The 17,875-nt window shown below is 49.6% G+C and overlaps 1 protein-coding gene across 5 annotated transcripts in view; it reads left to right on the forward strand.

Annotated features, from left to right (window-relative positions):
• Positions 1-17,875, forward strand: part of DLGAP4 (DLG associated protein 4) — a 77,256-nt gene that overhangs the window by 18,037 nt on the left and 41,344 nt on the right. For 2 of the 5 annotated variants that reach the window (XM_062589092.1, XM_062589093.1), the window contains one exon: positions 39-276. In XM_062589092.1, the coding sequence (XP_062445076.1) occupies positions 39-276 (238 nt within the window). Of the gene's footprint in view, positions 1-38; positions 286-11,082; positions 11,291-17,875 lie in introns of those variants that run through there. The other 3 variants (XM_062589091.1, XM_062589089.1, XM_062589094.1) reach the window with 3 other exon arrangements.

Below are 17,875 nucleotides of genomic sequence, written 5' to 3' on the forward strand. Positions count from 1 at the left end.
AGCAGGGGGTGACTGGCTCTGCCCCTCTTCCTGTGCAGGCAGGAGAGCCAGAGCTGGGGGAGCAGTACGAGGCAGTCTGCGACTCTACCTACAGCGAGGCCGAATCAGCTGCCGTGGAGGTGCTGGACCTGCCACTGCCCAGCTACTTCCGTTCCCGGAGCCACAGCTACCTCCGTGCCATCCAGGCGGGCTGCTCCCAGGAAGAGGATACAGGCTCTGTCCGCTCAATCTCCCCGCCACCGGCAGGCAGCCTCAGCGGCAGCAGGACCCTGCCCAGCAACAGCAGTGAGTGCCAGCGGTGGGCCGTGAGGGGAGGCAGAGGGGAAGTGAGCAAATCAGAAACCAAGGGGTACAGGGCTGGTGGAACATGGGCGAGGTCACCACTGAATTGCCTGGAAGGTGTTGAGTGTGCAAGGTGCTGCCCTCAGATATCTGCACGAGGTATCTCCAGCCACAGCTGTCCAGGAATTTTGTGGCCATCTAGGGAGAACCTGTGTCTCTGAGCTTGTTCTGTGCTGGTGAGGAAGTACAGCAGCCAGTGTATGTGGGCCAGGATGGATGGTTCTGTGTCTCTGGATGCAGGGGCTGAAATGGCAAAGGGGTTCTTACCTGCACAGTTAATACAGTGTGTGGAAGTCCAGGAGAGCTGTCTCTTGGCTCAGCCAAACCAAAAAACAGATCTGAGTACTGCAGCTGGGAGCATCTCAGGGGACATCCACCTTGCCCTGTTGCGGGTTCTAGGAGGATGGGCAGCAGCCTTTGTCTGCTGGGCTGGGAGTCCTGTGGGGCTGAGGATGCAGAGGGAATCTTGTACAGAAAAGCAGCCTTTCTTCTGCAAGCCTTGGTGCAGGGGCCAAGCAGCTGCTGAGACAGCTATTGAGAGCCTTCTTCTTCCTCTTGTTCTTCCTTCTCTCAGCAAAGCATCTAGGTGTTGTTCCTCCAATCTGGGCTACAGATGACAGGTTTAACCTCTCTCCAAAATCGTTGGGAAGAAAAATGTGTATCAGGGACTTTGCATCATTTTCCTGGGATCTGAGCATATCCTGATCTCTGCAGACCCTTCAGCCAAGAGGATATAAGGCCCCTGTCCCTCAGTGATGGAAGAGTCACAAGGCTTTGGGGTTCACCATGAACTTTATTGCAGGCTCCTCCAAAAGACAGAACTCCTGGAAGTAGATTGGGGGGGAGAGACTCATGGTGTGAGTTTGTCCCCTCTAGACTCTCAGGGATTGGAATTTCCTCCAGCAGTGTTACAGATAGGTCTGACCCTGCTGGACCCAGCAATCTGAGCAGCGTTTGGTGAGGCTTCCTCCTAGCTAAGGATGAGAGGAGCAGGCAGAACTCAGAGAAGAACTGGATCTGAGTAGGGGCTCACCAAGAGGACTCCTGTGCAGGCCCAGGCATTAACTAAGCTCCATGAGAGGCAATGCAGTGTCATGTGGCAGGCTCACAGTTCTCTGACTGCAGTCCCTTCCCTCTCCAGCTGCCAGGGCTGAAAAGGTAAGGGGCAGACAGTGTCACTGGCTGCACCCAGCCCTTGGGCTGCCACTTCGATTACAGCTGCCTGGAGATTAGCCTTCTTTCAAAATCCTCTGACAATGCGACATTAGGAGTTCATCCTTTGGCTGCACTTCCCCCAGTTCCTTTCTGTCTTGGAGACAAGCTGAACTGCAGTAGCCACACAGATGTCTAATGAATCTCATAGTATTTGCCCTTCTCCCTTCAGGTGTACTCAGATTAGAGGTCCTGATCCAAACATCTCTGATATGCACTAAAAACAAATCTTGCTCTAAATTTGATGGCACTAGTGAGCCTTTCTGAGCCTCAGAGCCCAGCACCCTGCAGCTTCAGCTCACTGTTTTTCCTGAGCAATTAATAATGTTATACTCAGCTCCAGACACCCTGCCTATCTCTGCTGACACTGGCTGTGGGCATTACTCACTCCACACAGGCCTTTCTCTTTTGATTAGTAATTACTGTACTGGACAAAAGCCTGGCCTCTCCCTCAGATATGAGTCAGGAGTGACTCTATCCTCTGGAGAATGGGAGAGGCTGAAGGCAGCCTCATTCAGCTGATGTTTCTAATCAGCTGAATCGTCACTACCACAAGGCAGTTCCCAGCCTTGCAGGACAGCAGTCTCTTTGCCAAATGGTTCACAGGAGCAAGAGCTCCTGCTTACCGAGCCCTTTCTTCTCCAAAGGCCCTGTAAAGAAGGGAGCCACTTTCTCTGCCACCTCTGGGATGAGCCAGGGCTGTTAACGCTCCCCAGCAGAACTACTGGGGAGCAGAACTACTGTACCCATCAGCAATGCTCCCTGAGGAGGCTCCCAAGACACTGGATGTATTCAACGCCTTGGTGGGAAGCAAGGAAAGTGAGTGCTCTGTCTCCAGCTGGAATTTTGCCAGGACACCAGGATTACCAGTCTGAGACAGCTAGCAATGACAAGGGCTGCTTAGATCTTGCATGGGGCAGCAGGAAAGCCAGTGAGGGAAGAGATGAAAGCACTGCTTTTCCATCTCATCCAAAAATCAGCTAGTGTTGGCTCCCCAGCCCTGAGGGCAGCATAGCTTTGGCCTGGAGGCCATGTGTAGTGCAGCCAGGCTCCGCTTGTGTTTATTGAAGCGCTGTGGTTCGTCAGCCAGCGAGTAAGCCCAGAGTTCACTGAGCATTCCTCAGAGTAGGTGAATTAGAACAGCAATCTACAGCAGTGGCTTAAATACTCTCCAGTGGTCTGTGCCTCCCTTGGAAAGTGTGTGTGAGGGCTGCAGATGACAGGATCATTGCTCAGGAAATGCTTCCTCTGGTAATAAGTCCCAAAGCCCTGAGCAGAGGTGACAGGTTCTGCTGTGCAAAACTCTGGTGTCAGGAGCAGCCCTGTTCTCACTGCAGCATTTCAGCCGGCATGCAAAGCCCTCACAGAGTATACAGAGAATTGGGAGCAGGCTCTGGAGAACAGCTTTCCAAGGAAGTTTGCATGGAGATGGCTGTGCCAACAGCATCCTCCCCAGAAGAGAAAGCCTTCACCTTTCCACATGATGCTGGAAGCAGATCATTTGCTTCAAGTCACTAAATTTGCATCACTTTTGCATTGCTTTCTTCAAAGCATCCCACATCTCTTTCAGCTCCTCTGCCAGGTGGAGGGTAGTGTGTCGAAAGGAGGCTGTTTAAATTCCAAGACTGGTTTGGGAATGCAGCTTGGAAAAGGTAATTTTCTGCTGCTCACAGACCTGACTGTGAGTGGACATCGTGCCTGGCACATACTCGAGTGGGCAAGAGGAGCAGGAGTCTGGGCTCTTGCCGGGATTGTACAGTTTTGCTAATGAAGCAGGGACAAACAGTAAGTCCTATCACCCACAGTGACACTGGGGTCATGTCCAGCAGGACAGGTTGCTCTTGGCACCAACAGGACACTAGCACCAATCTGCAGAGCAATGGGAGAATTTCAGAATGATCTTGTATCCTGCTGGGTGAAGCTGCCAGCACAGGCACTCCCCAGCTCTGGAGTGTGCTTTTGGTGGAAGCCAGGTTGGAGCACTGTGTCAGCAGCACACAGAGAGCGGGAATGGGGAGTGCCATCATGTCTTTTATGAGTTGCCCTGTTCCAGGTCTTCCTGCCCACAGAGACATGCTCATGCCCCGAACCTACCCCTGCCCCCAGCCCTTGTTCTGTAGGCCAGCACACTGCTCATGGAGCAAGTGTTAATGGCCTGTGCTCCAGGGTTAGCACTGTGGAAGATCACATGATGAGGCAGAGCTCTGGAAGAGACCCTCTGGGAGGGAAGGGCTGCTTGCCCAGTCCAGGTCCCTCATTTATAACAGCCTCTCTGCCCACAAACTCACTACCCACAAAACCAGCTTGCTCCCACCCCTGCAAGCAGAGCTTCTCATCAACAGGGCAGCCAACGGTGAGCTCAGTACTGCTGCATATCCAGGCTAACATCACGAAACAATAGAAGGCATAGCATAGCACCAGGCTTTCAAGATCACTGGTTGCCACCCTGAAATCACCCTGCCACCATCTGTCCAATGCAACCCTGCACAGACTTGCTGATTTCAAGCATCTTCCATCCCTTTGCATTGGCTGCTGGGACTTCAGTAGGGAACAGATTTGATGGGGGGAGGAGGAGGGGGAATGGAGAAGAGAGGACATCTGTGTTTGTGTGTGCCTGATGGGGAAGGCAGGAGGCATATCTGGACAGCAGTCACACCTTTAATCAGCCACCTGGTCTCAGTTCCTCTTGCAAATACACGTGTGCATTGCGGAAGCTTTAATTGGTTGGTTTTGTAATATAATGTAGCAGGAGCCTCCTAAAGCTCAGACTGGTGCTTCCGAGCTCAACTGCATCAGTGCAGACAAATAAAGAGAACTGAGTATACCAAATCAGGTAGGCATCATCTGCAGGCTGAATTGTCGCTCCTGACCTCTGCTACATGCTAGTTTATGGGGACAGATGACTGAGGATCCTCACTCCATTCCCTTCTCACAGACACCTTCCCGCACCTGCATCCATGCACCAGACTGGGAGAACTGTTCACATCACGTGCCCAGTCACTGAGAGGAGGACTGCATTTCCTGTCTGTATGGAAGTATCCTGAAGAGGCATCCACAGCAGTAATGATGTGTCTGACACAGATTTCTCATCTTTGAGGAGAACAACAGGCGGTTTCAAATCACCAAGCTAGGCAGTGTCCTAGGGATTCAGTCACCAGCTGAGGACACACAGCAAGCCCCCTTTCATGGAGTGCTGCAAGTTTTGGGGTCCATGCATGGCAGGGAGAGGCTTGACAGCCGCCACACCTCTGATCAGCCACATGGCTCTAGGTCCTCCCACAAATTTGTGTGTCACTTGCGCATTGCAAGGCAATTAGCTCCCATTTGACAGTCAGCAAGACAGATGATGAACTGCCCTTGATCAGTGTTAAACAAAGCTTTGTGCCTTACAAAGCAGGAGACGTGAAAGTCCCAGGAAACCTATTCATCTAATTGTCAGGCGTTCTGCTGACAGCCACTCTGAATCCTTTGCATTAACAAAGGGCTTCATAGCCCCAGTTCCTTATTATTAGAAGCATCACTGGGAATTGCTTGCTTAATAGACTGCCAAATGACATGGAGCCATGCTCAAAGAGCTCTGAATACTTTATGTCCAGGGACATAAAAAAGGAAAGGAGAGAGGTGAGTAAAGCATGGCCAAATAAAGTGACATTCCCCAGAGGGGAGATCCCAGCCCAGCCTCTGATCAACACTCCAGTGACAGCAGGAAAAACTCATACCAAGCCAGTTCCTACTCAAGCTCTTCCCATTCCTCCAGATGCCTTCTGGTAACATCACCTTTGCTCAGATGGGAGCAGCTTGTCCTGGGATTCAGTAATCTGTTCCCAGAAAGCCCAGGTGCCCACAGGACAGGGATTTTGTGTCTACATCTCTTTCTAAGAGGCCAGGCAATCCAGCTCTTGTTCCTCTTTCAGGACTGGGCTCTGCCTCTGTTGACCTGCCTTTCAAATAGGCTAGTCTGCCTGAACGATGTTGCTGAGAGTGAGCTCTGTAAAGCAGTGACCTTCCAATTCTCCCTTGTTGCTGACCCCAGTGATAGCAGCTCTGGCAGAAAAGTAGCTGGAGGCCCTGAATCTAATCTGGCAAGGGAACTGCAGCACCCAGAGCAGAAACAGTTCCAGAAAGACCACTCCTTCAGGCAAGCCTCACCTTGACCCCAAGAGCCAGGCAGGAGGCTCATGCCATATAGCCACTCACATTCCCATAAGCAGCTTCCAGGGCTGCACATACCTTCTGCCCATCTATGTGCCAGAGCTTTGCCAAACCAAGGCTGGTTTTCCAGGGCACCACACATATGCATCCAGGGATGCATATTCCCCAAAGGCATCAGAAAACAGCCTGGTCTTCTGCCTTCAGCCTGCCTTTTTTCTTCTTTACATCATCTTTTTTTTATTCATCACTCCGAATTAGAGGGATGGTTCCCAGGTTCACTGCTGCTGTGGTGGTAACCCTGACCTGGAATGGGAAAAGGTGGATCCTAGTCTGGTTTCCTGGCACTGATGGCCCCATACAGTACCCTGCAGGGAGGGTCACAGCTGGGTATAATGGGGAAAAGACAAAGTATCTGCACACGTCTGTGCAGCATTACGACACAAAGCAACCCTGTGCAGAGAGTGGGTCCAGCTGATGAAATTCTCAAAGGCTCGCTCACCTATGGAGGGACTTGCCACAGCTTCTGACAAAGTTACTTAGCTATGGCTTGTGACGGAAGGGCACTTATGCCCTTTCTGCTCTCCTGTGGATCATAATTACCTGGTGCCTGTGCCTGAAGGCAAAGTCTGCTCCCTTCCTCTCTCAGCTGGCCAGTCAGGGTGGCCTCAGGCCTACCTAGGTCTGGATCACAGTATTCTCTATTTTGCAAATCTAGTGCGAACACTAAGCCAAAAAAAAGAAAAAAGAAAGAAAGAAGGAAAGAAGGAAAGAAAGAAAGAAAGAAAGAAAGAAAGAAAGAAAAAACACAGAACAGACCAGGACACATTGTTCAGCCAGTGTGTGAAAGGCTGCGGCTGAGGAGTAAAGCACCACAGAGGCCCCCTTACTAATCATATCAACCAGACCTGACCCCATATGGCCTCTGAAGGGAGCGACTATTACCGTTCCCTTCAGATTTTCTCCTTCTTTTTGACCTAGATTTCAGGTTCTAGAAATAGCTTTCTCTGACATACCAGCAGGAAAGCGATTAGGGAGTGTGTACGTATGTGTGTGTGTGCCCGTGTGTGTGCCCGGGAGGGCAGATATTTATGTTCCATGACCTATCCATGTGTCCACAGGACACAAAGAAGTCTATGACTACTGTTTCTCTATATAATTCTATGTACATTTCTCATCTCTAATCCTTTCTTTGCTTTTATGGAAACTCTACCACCAAGCTCTGGGCTCCAGGCAGTGCTTCCTTTTCCTCAGGAGGTCTGCAACACTGTTTTGTGGCTAAAACCCTGCTCTCAAATTCCACCAACAAAAAAATCCATGTCCCCTGCATCAGCAAAGCTGAGCTTAGTGCTCCTTGCTGTAAGGTTTCAGCTCTGCTATGGGTAGGACCCAGTGCAACAACCTTGCTTTTTAGTGCTTGCTGTATGTACGTCTTTCTCACACTTCAGAAACATGCTGCAATAGGATCAGACCCAACAGAAATGTGACACCGGCTCGGAGTCCCCTGTAAGAGGCAAGCTTCAGCCAACACGTAATGCTACATGCAAACATAAGCAGATGTAGGGAAGGCGGAAGTGGCTGCCCATAGACATAATCTTAATACTGGGAAGTGAGCATGGCTCCAAGATCCAGGACAACAGTCTGTGTTCTCCCAGCAGGGGCCATCTACAAAGAAGTAGAAAGAAAAGCAGCTGCCAGCATTATCCTTTGATAATGTGGTTAGAAAGCCAAGCCCTTCTTGTTGCTTGCTTTTAACTGCAAAGCTGACCCCAAAGAGAGTCAGTAGTACTGTCTTTGTTTGAGAGAAGGAGAAACCAAAGCACCAAGAGGTGCCTCAGCTCACTCAAAATCACCTGGGAGAGGAGTAGCACAAATCCAAGTGTCTGTTCCACCCATGAGGCTACACTCAACACTTGTTGGAGAGCAACACGCCGGGTACAACGGACATGCAGGCTCTCTTAAATTGAGGGAGCCCTATAATGTCACAGTATGCTAGCACCTTCATCCTTCCATGCAAACTGAATGAGCGTGGAGCTGGCTTAATGCCAGGCAATCACAGATGTCTTCTTTGTATCCCTCCTCCTGTTAGTCATGCTTAGCACCTCTCTGCATATCCATCCATGGGCCAGCCAACACAGAGTATGTGCCCTTGTTCAGACAGCCCAGCAGCTACACCCAGACAACACTCTTGGCTCAGAGTCACACATATGTGCTAGGACAATGGGACTAGATGAATTTTAGCAAGCACATGCATTCAGAGCTCAGCGTTTGCCCATTTCCAGACAATGCAGGCAAATGAGGATTTCTTTGTGTTTGTCTCTCTTGTTCTCTTCTCCACTCTGCTGCTGGGTTGCTTTCTCTCTCCTGCCTTCATACTTTTCCACTGCTTTTTCCATCTGGTAAGCCACCACGTGAGTATCCCTGAGGATTCAGGAAGATATCAGCTTAGATTTTTACAACGTCACTTAGATCCTGTGTAGACGACAAACTCTCAGCCAAGTCTCCGCTCCCAGGCCTGTGTCTGTCTTCCAGACAGGAAGCAGCTGAATTGTCTGTTTTCTTATTTTCTTTGGTAGGCAGCAGAGCAGAGAGGCCCAGACCTGCAGGTCCCATGTTTCTAAGGCTCAAGGCTATGTCTGACTATCATATAAGGTCTTCCTTGAGCCTGCTTTACCATTCTATTTTTTGCGTACAGAACCAGCACACCCATACTGATTCCATCACTGAAAGCTGAGACTGAAGCTCAGCCCTACCTGCCGTGAAGAGACAGTCTTTGAGCTGAGCACAGTATCTCACCAAGGCACTTCCTCTGATTGCTCCTTGCTGCAAAAGCCAGACCACCTCTTCTGCACAGAGTACAGTGAACTTAATGAGTCATAAATAAATCAGAGCATCCAAGGATTGATCATGACAGCACGTTCGGATAGTATATATGCTTCCTGTGTGAGCTACGTGGGGAACAGAACTACCTGCAAAGCCACAAATTCTGCCACAGTCCAAACTCTTTGGAAAAAAAATCTTTAGGCTGCGTCCGTGCTGCACTGCTTGTTGGCAGGAACCCAGTGCCACTATCTCACTTCAGACCATAGTACGGATGTGGTCATTGCCTTGCAGGACTTCTCCTCCCCCCCCCCCCCTCCACACACACACTTGCAATCTGAGCAACCCTCAGACAGCTCTGAATTTCTCAAGTGTAGGAAGCAAAGGGATAAGGCCTGGCCTAGTTGGGAGCAGATCATAGTGAGGAGCAAGCCACTGCTCTAGCAACCAGCAAGTCCATTCCCAGGGATGGACAGTTCAGCTCTGCTCCAGGGTGCCAAGCTTGTCTTGGCTTTGATCAAGTAGGCTCTTCCTGCAGCCTGGAAGTGAGTTTTATCAGTTTCTCTCCCCTCCACACATCCAGCCTAACTTGTTCCTGTCTCAAGGCTGCAGCTCAGAGAATCTAGTAGGAGATACAAAACTTGGCCACAGAGGACAGTGACAGCACCAAGTCAAATGAGACTCAATTCTTTCTCCCCTTGCCCCTATCACTGTGGAGTCCCACTGGCAAATCTGTGACCACGTGGAAACATCTCCCTCACGGTGTTCTTTTCCATTCATTTGTCTCTGCATTTGGAGAGGGAATTTCCTTCCAGCTAACACTGTTCTTTCACTGGAATAATCCTGCAGCAAGGGCATCTCAGTAACACTTCTCTCCCACTAGTTCTGTGTAGTTAAGCCCAGCAGCCTGGCCCACAGGCAAGTGGTCTTGGGCCTGGAGTGCTGAATATGGCCTTAAGGAGAGAGTCACAGAGGGAAGACCAGACTAAAGACACCTTATAAACCCAGGACATTGCCAGCAAAGAATCTAGTCACTCCCTGCAAGGGCCTTGCTGGAACTCTGTACTGAAAAGTGAGTGGTCCCCTCAGAGCCCATCTTCTGTGCTAAGCTGTGACCTCTCACCAGAAACCTGAGGGGCTATGAACCACTTGAGCATGGGGGCTGAGAGGAGATCCCTCAAGCAAAAACCCTTTTGTACATGCGTGAGAGATTCTCCAGCAGAGAAAGAGTCATGCTGGGAAAATTATCACCATGGCACCCCACTCATTGTCAGTCGCTGGAGCTGTCAGTCCGGTGTGACAGAGCCCTGCCAGCACCTCCTCTGACAACGAGACAAAGCGGCACAGCTCTGATGGGAGAGGCACCGTTTTTATTTAGCAGAGTTTTAATGGTTTTCTGGAGTATTTCACCACCCTGCAACTCTGATCCCCAGTGGGGATGGAGACCCCCGAGCAGAACCAGAAAAGCAGCTCTGCTGCACTGGCTTCTCCACATTGTACAAACCTCCAGCAAGATCCAGGCTCTCTGTTGCTCTCTGGTTCAGTTAGTGCTCTGCTGCGTGGACAGTAGTTGTCCCTCTGTCTTTCCTCTGGTGGGTTTTCTCCTCTGCCTTTCTGCCTGCACTGCAAGTGTGCTCACAGCTGCATCTGCCAGCACAACTGGGCTGTAGAACAAGGCGAGGAGAACAAGGCGCTGCACAGACACAGAAGCGCAAGGTGAAGGTTTAAGGGGACTTCGTGGTGGCCTACTGTTCTGCAAAGCAGCAGCTGCCAATGCAGGAAAAGCCAGCTGCTTTTATCGCTGTGCTTGGCTTCCTCGTTTCCAGCAGACCATGCGTAGGAAGCACAAATCCCCATTAACACTATGCACAACAGATGGGCTTGCTTGCACTGGGGGGTTAAAGGGCTCTTTGACACACGCCTAGCCATCCTGTTCCAGGCAAACAAATGGCACAAGGATGTGACCGGAGCCAGCTGGAGGAAAGGGGCAGTAAAGCACTCGGAGCAAACAAAGTGTGAGGAAGGGCTGGCTCGGGCCCGGCAATCACGGGCCCTACCAGGATGAACCTCCTCGCAAGTGCACTCCTGAGTGCCCGGCAGCCGCTGTGCTCAGGGCTCGGGCTCAGGCTCACGGCTCACGCTCGCGGCTTGGGCCCACAGCTCGCGCTCGGGGCTCAGGGCCCACAGCTCGCGCTCGGGCTCGCGGCCCGCGGCTCGCACTCAGGCTCGGGCTCGCGGCCCGCGGCTCCGGCTCGCCGCTCGAGTTCGCCGCCCGCGGCTCGGGCTCGGGGCTCCGCCGGCGCCGCGGCCGGGCGGCGGCGCCGCGCGCCTGCGCGGGGCGGTGGCGGTGACGCGCGGGGCGGGCGCGGCCGGGTTTAAGGCGCGGCCCCGCCCGGCAGCGCGCAGCCGGAGCGGCGGGGCCGGGCGGCGGCGGTGGTGAGTCGGGCCGGGCGGTGTCCGTGCGTCTCGTCCCTTGTTTCTTCCAGCCCAGCCTTCGCCGCGGCGGCAGGAGCAGCGAGCGCGGCCCGAGCCCGCGGCCCGCCCGGCCTCTCGCTGCCCGCCTCCTGCGGTGCGGAGCGGCGCCCCCGCCGGAGGGTGTTCCCGGCCGCGTCGCCTCGCCTCGCCTCGCCTCGGCGGAGCGGCCCTCGCCGCCCCCTCCTCGGGCGAGGCAGAGCCGCCCCCCGCCTCGCGCTTCCCCGTCTCTCCGGTCCCCTCCGCCCCTTCTTTGTGTCTCTCATGGCTTTGTGTCTGGAGCTCCTCAAGCAATGTGAGTGCTCGGGGCGCGGCGGGCGGGGGGCCGGGCCGCGCCGCGCCGCCTGCATGGCTCCGCGGCATCCCGGCGGGGAGCGCGGCGCCGCCGCCGGCCGCTTCCCCGCCTGCCTGCTGCCGCTTGCCGTTCCCGCTCCCCGGCGCGCTGCCGCCGCCGCCTCCGCTCAGCCCGGGCCGCCAGCGCGGCGGCGGGCGCGCCCCGGGCCGCCGCCCGGCCGGCTCGCAGGTGGCTGCCGCCCTCCTCGGCTCCCCCCCCCTCGGCGCTGAGGCTCGGTGGGTCCGAAGCAGAGGGGCCTCTTCCGCGAGTTGAATTCCTCGTGGACCCCGGGTTGTTGCCTGGGAAGGTAGAGCCCGCTTATGCCTTCCCTATTTGCTGCTTTGAGGGCCAAGGATTTCTTTTGTGGCTAGAGTCAGGGTCCTTGCTGGGAAATCTTGGCCCCCTAGCTGTGGTGTGACTGCCACTAGTCAGCTCTGTGCTGGAAAGCCAGGTTGCTGCTGAAGATAAGTATTGTGGTATCCTAAAATTTTGGGAAGGTCTCCTTTGCTCCTGGAGCAGAAGAAATTGTTGTAACCTTGTTCTTGCTAACTGCTCTGTATTTAGCAAGAGTGCTGAGCATCAGTAGTAGGAATAGAGAAGTAGTAAAGCTTGGGTGAAGTTATGCCAGCACTGTGCTCTGATTTTCCTCTCTCTCTCCTAAGCCAGGCAGGGTTATGGCAGGTCAGGATCTGAGCGTCCCAGGTCGATGGTTAAGGCCCTTAAAGAGTCCCTGGATGCTGTGGATAATGATAGTGTGTTTCATTAGGTCATGTTCTTCCCTAAGCCACATTTTTTTAAGATGCTGTTAGGATTCTCCCTCTGCTTGAGAAGAAAAGGGGGTTGGGTATTGTCTGGATGAGGAATAGATGCTGAAGCTTTGAGTGCCTGTGGTCATTAAAGGCTGACACTCAGCACGGCATGAAGCTGGTGAGTTCTGGCCAGAGCAGGTTCTGAGAAGTTTTTCTTATTAGCCTGGAAGCAAAATAGATCGTAGCTGAGCCTATGTGGGGTTGAATGCGCCTACACTATTTAAGGGGCTTTGCATTTATGGCAAATGCCTCTGGAATTAACAACAGGTATATCTCAGGTATCAGTGTGTATTGTTTGGGGTGTGGAGGAGTTGCTGCTGTTTTAGCAGTAAGTAAATATAACCCTTAATTCTTGTTAAAGAGGAGAGGACTTCTAGGATGCTGTTGGCTGGAGTAATACTACTTAGTCTGCAGAGGTGCAGACCATTAAGTAATTTACCCAAGGTTGTGCAGAAGTGTGTAGTTGAGAGAGGAATGGAATTAGGATCTCTTGACTCCTGGGTTATAACTTGCCACAAAATTAAAACAAACAAACAAAAAAAAACCAAACAAAAAGAAAAAAAACATGTGACATTAGATCTTAAATATATTCCGGTCATGTGGGATGATAACAAGCCAGATTACAAGTTTCTGTAAGTTGGCAGACTTGACTCCAAAGGGTCTGCATTACTTAGCTGGTACTTGCCCTTTAAGCCACAATTTGGTGCTACAAAGTTATAGCCTTTTGGATGCGTGTGGGGAAACTTCGTGTATCTAGTGATCAAATCTGCCCTGCTTGTCTTTCAGATTAAGATAACTTGTGCACTTATTCTGCAACTGTAGCTAAGTATTCAGAAAAAGATTCTCTGCAGAATTTGTGATTGACAGATGTTGCTGTGACAGAAAACCTAGAAGCTCATCCTTTTTGATTAAGAGGCATGTGCTTAACTGCTCTATGTCTTGCTTCTATAGTTTATTATTCTTGTTCTTCTTCTACTAGTGGCTGTGTAAGATTTTTGTGTGTATAGCTGAGATGCATGTCAGAACACTACTGGATTTCTAACTTGGTCCTTAGAGTTAGTAATGGGATATGACTACCATTCAGCTTGCCAGCTTTGAAAGGGAACACAAAGGCTCTGTGAAGCCCATCTCGGATCCTTGTCCATAAAGGTGACAACACAATGTCCAGAAGACTGATTTCCATTATATGTGGATTGACCTTCTGGAGAACACTGGAAATATATTAAGAGTTGGAAAGCCACTTAGCTCTTTGAGGCCAACAGGTACCTTTATGGAACTTGACAGGTTGTGACTGGTGTCTCGATCCTCTTGCTGAAGGGGAAAACTTTCAGCCGCTGGGGAGAACAGCTGAAACGGAGCTGGGTGAGTCAGTGCTTGGATACCGAATTACCTAATCTGGTGCATATAGTTTAGATTTGTGGATACTTCTGACTACTTAGCTCAAGGTTATTCATCTGCTGTTCTAACCTAATGTGTAATGCATGGGAGACATGCTGTTCTGTGAGCTCATTCTTAGCTGTTCATGATGCCAGAGCAATATAATTTAAAAAGCTTTTAATGGATAACTAATAACTGCCAGGCATTTACAAATAAGTGTATGTCAGTTTGTCTCCTGCATAGATTTCTTTCTGGTTGTTTCAGTTCAGCTTTAAATAGTTTGGCATGAACTATTCATTGGTCCCTGTAAAAAAATCTCTGACTTTAATTTTACTATGATATACATGCCTGTCTGCAGAAATAAGGCTGCAAAGTCATTCTGCAACAGGCTTGCTTTCATCTATTCGTTTGATACTTCCCTGTACAACCTGCACAACAACCTCCTATATTTTTTAATAGGTTGAAGAGGCATAATTGGATTCAGTGTAGTGCAAGTTACAGCAGCATATGTGAGCTGGACAGATTAAGGTTGCGCAGACGGATGGCCTTGTTCAAGAAAAAGCCACTTTAATTTCTGCAGTGAAAAGTTGTCGGTTTTCCTATTGGAGCAGATTTTGAGTAGGGAGGCACACTAAGTATAATTGCAGTTTGCTTTAAAAGCAGATTAGAGTTCAGGCTGTCAGATAAAGTTCTGTAAAGACTGTATTCAGGGCATGGGGATGAGAATGACAAATTCCAGGTCCTTCCAGAAAAGCTTACTAAAGAATGCATTTATCCTTGCAGTTTCTCCCAGTCTCCAACTTGTGACCTACATGCTAGCCTGCTGCTGGAAAAGAGGCAGAAGTGGGGGGAAACAGTGACAGCAAGGGTGTTTGACACAAACAGCCCTTAAGAAATAGAAGTTAAACTATTGGTAGCTAGTTAATGAGGAGATCATGGATTCTATTCATTTCTATTTGGCTTGCAAAACTAATGAATTATTGGCATTTTGCAAGTGAGTACATTAAGTCAGCCTGCAGTCCTCTGGAAAAGCAGTAGGAGAGAGGAATAATGGTCCCAGGGTCCCATCCTGACTTGGGACTTAAGCCCTGTGGTTCCCATTTTTGGTTTGCCAGGGTATGGCTTGTAAGCCTGAACTGCATTGCTTTAAAAGCATTTTGAATCTCCACTGACAACTACAAGAGTTAAATGCTGAAATACATCTGCACATATGCATCTCCATGAGTTTAGTTTTTTTTAATTATGTAAAATGAGGGTAATGGGCAACAGAAGGTAGGGCAATGCTAGCATTCACATACAGTAGTAGATGTCACTTCCTCTAGGATATCTTGTCATACTTGCCTCCAGCCATCCTTGATGATACTGAAGCAGAAAGGTGGCAGAGAGGCAGGGAAATCCTTCTCTGGGCACATGATTATAGTGACCTGGAACCCCCAAACAGGGACACTGTAGATTCACCCATTATCAAAGAGTTGTGTATATAACAGTAAGGTAATAGAGGAAGGAAGTATAAAGCTCGAAGGCAGCAGTGCTATGTTGCTGCAGGCTGAGATGCTGGGGTATATTGAAGTCTGACATCTGAGGAAGTTTCCTGTTGGACAGGGCCAAGAGAAGAAGGTGTACTTGATCAAGAGTGCTATCTTTCAGAGTCTGGGAGAAGAAACTGGTGTTCCCCTAGAGGCATGTGATGGACTTCTGTAGAGGACAGGACTGTTGGTCACTGTGTGCTGCCAGCCCTGTTTGTGCAGCTCTTGAATAATACAGAGGAAGACAGCAGAATTCTGATTCTATCTTGCTTCCCCTGGGATATCAGATTGTAGGCTTGGTCTTGCACAGGGAGATTGCCACTAAAGGAGTAGTGGGGCTGTTGCATGTGCTGGGATGCAGGAAGGATGTCTCATACCTATATGAGCTGAAGTACTACAGCTTGCCCACTGCTGTTTCTTCTTAGCAGACAGTGCACACAGGAACTTGATTATCCTCATTATCATACTGGGTCTTCCTGGGGTTAAGCTTGTCAGCTCTTCTCATAACCCAAGACTGATGGGGGGAAAAAGTCTTTGTACAATGGAATAATCTGAAACAGGCTATAGTTAGTTGCATCAGACAGCAGTGCTTAAAGGACAAGCAGTGTAAGGGTATATAAATTTAAAAAGTTTCCACTGGTATTTACATCAAGGACATGATGATCAGTGTTGTGCATCTTATTTAGTGCTTCTCATTTAAAAAGTCCAGATTTCACTGCTGTGCTCTTTTTCCTTTAACCCTAGTTTAGAGATCAAAGCTTAAGCTACTATGTTGTCTCTAGTTTGAAGTTGGCAAAAAAGTTGAGTCGTGACTGTTTCAAAGGTAAATTCTTAATTGTGGTGTGACTGTCAGCTAGGCTGACAAGGTGATACTTGATTAAAGTGACAGATATTTAACAGTTGATAAAAGGGAATTTATAATGCAAAGTGTCATGAGATTACTCAAATTTCTAAAACAATTATTTAGGTTGCTTTACATATTCTGGGAGTGGTTGAGGACCTAATTGTGAACATAGCCCCAGCAGGGTATTTGCTGCTCACAAGAGTTATCTCCAAGCCTACAATTTCCTACTTGGGGTGGGAATATCTAAAGCTGCATTAAACTGAAACTTAAAATTGAGAAATTATAGCCTTTTAAGTATTCTATATAAGTATTTTACATAAGGCTGGTGTTTGAAGCTGAAGAAGGTGTTCCAGTGAGCAGGCAAGTGCAGAATTGTCCCGGGGGGGGGGTTATAACTCCTCTAAAAGCACTTGCTACAAGCCACTGACTGTTGGGTTGCAGGCTAGGCAGAGTGCTGGTGTTGTGGAGAATAGTGTGTGTCAGAACAGCTCATGAGTCAGCACACTATTGTGTAGTTGGTATTTCTTGCCTTCTGTAAGGCCGCTTCAATAGCTGTCTTGTTATGAAGCCTTCTCTTCCTTGTTTGAACCCGAGGCTTTCCTCAGTTGCTCAGCTTGGCCCAGACATGGGCTTCTGAGCTGTAATAACACTTCTGTCCAGGAACTGTTCCAGGTTTTGATGCTCTTTCTTTACTCAAAGACTGCCATTACTTTCTTGTCTGACCTGCATTCTAGCAATGATGCTGGGCTGAGAATGTTGACCTCTCACCGCTCTGAGCAAAGGAAGCTCCTTTGCAACGCTGGGCTGGTACAATGCCAAGCCCCTTGCAGCTTAACATGGGACTCTTCCAGAGTCAAACTGGATTGGGGGAAATAGGTACAAATGGAGCTGGAGAACTTCCTCTTCTCTCCCCCCCCCCATGCATAAACCCTTGTGCCTCTGTATTTCTTGCTACAAACACTGTCAGCTGCCTCTTTTTTCCTATTGAGCTCTTTTCCTGGATAAAGTGTATACTTTGGATCAAAGGTGTTGAACTTTAGTGGCCCTAAAGCTTGCAGCACTCCAAGAGCAAGCCCTTGAGCAGGGAAACCCTTGATACCAGATAGTAGAGATCTTCTCAAGAGCAGCCTATTGTATTGGCCACAGCACTCTTGCTTTTGGGCTTTGCTTTGAACTTGGCAGTAGCTTCTACTGTCTGCATCTCACCGTCACCCTGCAATCTTCCAGGGTGTTCTGGAGGCTGCCACTAATAGTAGTATTATGCCACACATTAGCTTTTATCGCTGCTCTGTTAACATGCTTACCAGAGATGAGTGCTGCAAAGTGCTCCAGGTTGCAAAGGAGGCTGCCAAAGCAGACTTCTACAGTCTTGCTTTCTCCACAGAAGTCATTCTTGCTCATTGAGTTAAATACTTGATCAGGCAAATTTGGGGGAAATTATAGCTTTTGGGGGGAGTGGAAGAAAAAAAGTGTGGATATATCTGTCTTCTGTCCTCTGCCTATGAACTGCTGTTGTGAATGCTATGCCCTGTAAATTGTGCAAAAGAAAAAGGATTCTGATGCAGTTGTGCGCATCAACAGAAATGCTAACAGAAATGCTTGTTGATTGAGAACAGGTCTGCGTTTAAGCCAACCTACAGGGTCTCTATGCAACCATTAGACAAAAGGATCCTCTATTTCAGTGCATTAGCTATCCTGGCTGTTGATCTGCTTGATGCTTTAATTCATTTTCTGGTTGCTTTAAGGATTTGATGTGAACAAATGATTATAATTGAAGAAATATGCAAATGCTATAAATATAAGCAGAAGGAAGCCAATCCCTTGTGAACTACGAACCTCTCGTTTGCTCAAGAGCAGGTGGAGTAGGAGAGACCACAGGATAGCAACTGCAGTAAAAAGGAACGGTTTAGGCTCCCAAGGAATAAGGCAGTTGAAGGTTGGGGTATAGCCAGAAGTTTCTTGCATGATGTGCCACAAAGTGGATTTCTCC

The sequence above is a fragment of the Rhea pennata genome, chromosome 16, assembly GCF_028389875.1.
Source record: "Rhea pennata isolate bPtePen1 chromosome 16, bPtePen1.pri, whole genome shotgun sequence".
In the NCBI taxonomy this organism is placed as follows: domain Eukaryota; kingdom Metazoa; phylum Chordata; class Aves; order Rheiformes; family Rheidae; genus Rhea; species Rhea pennata.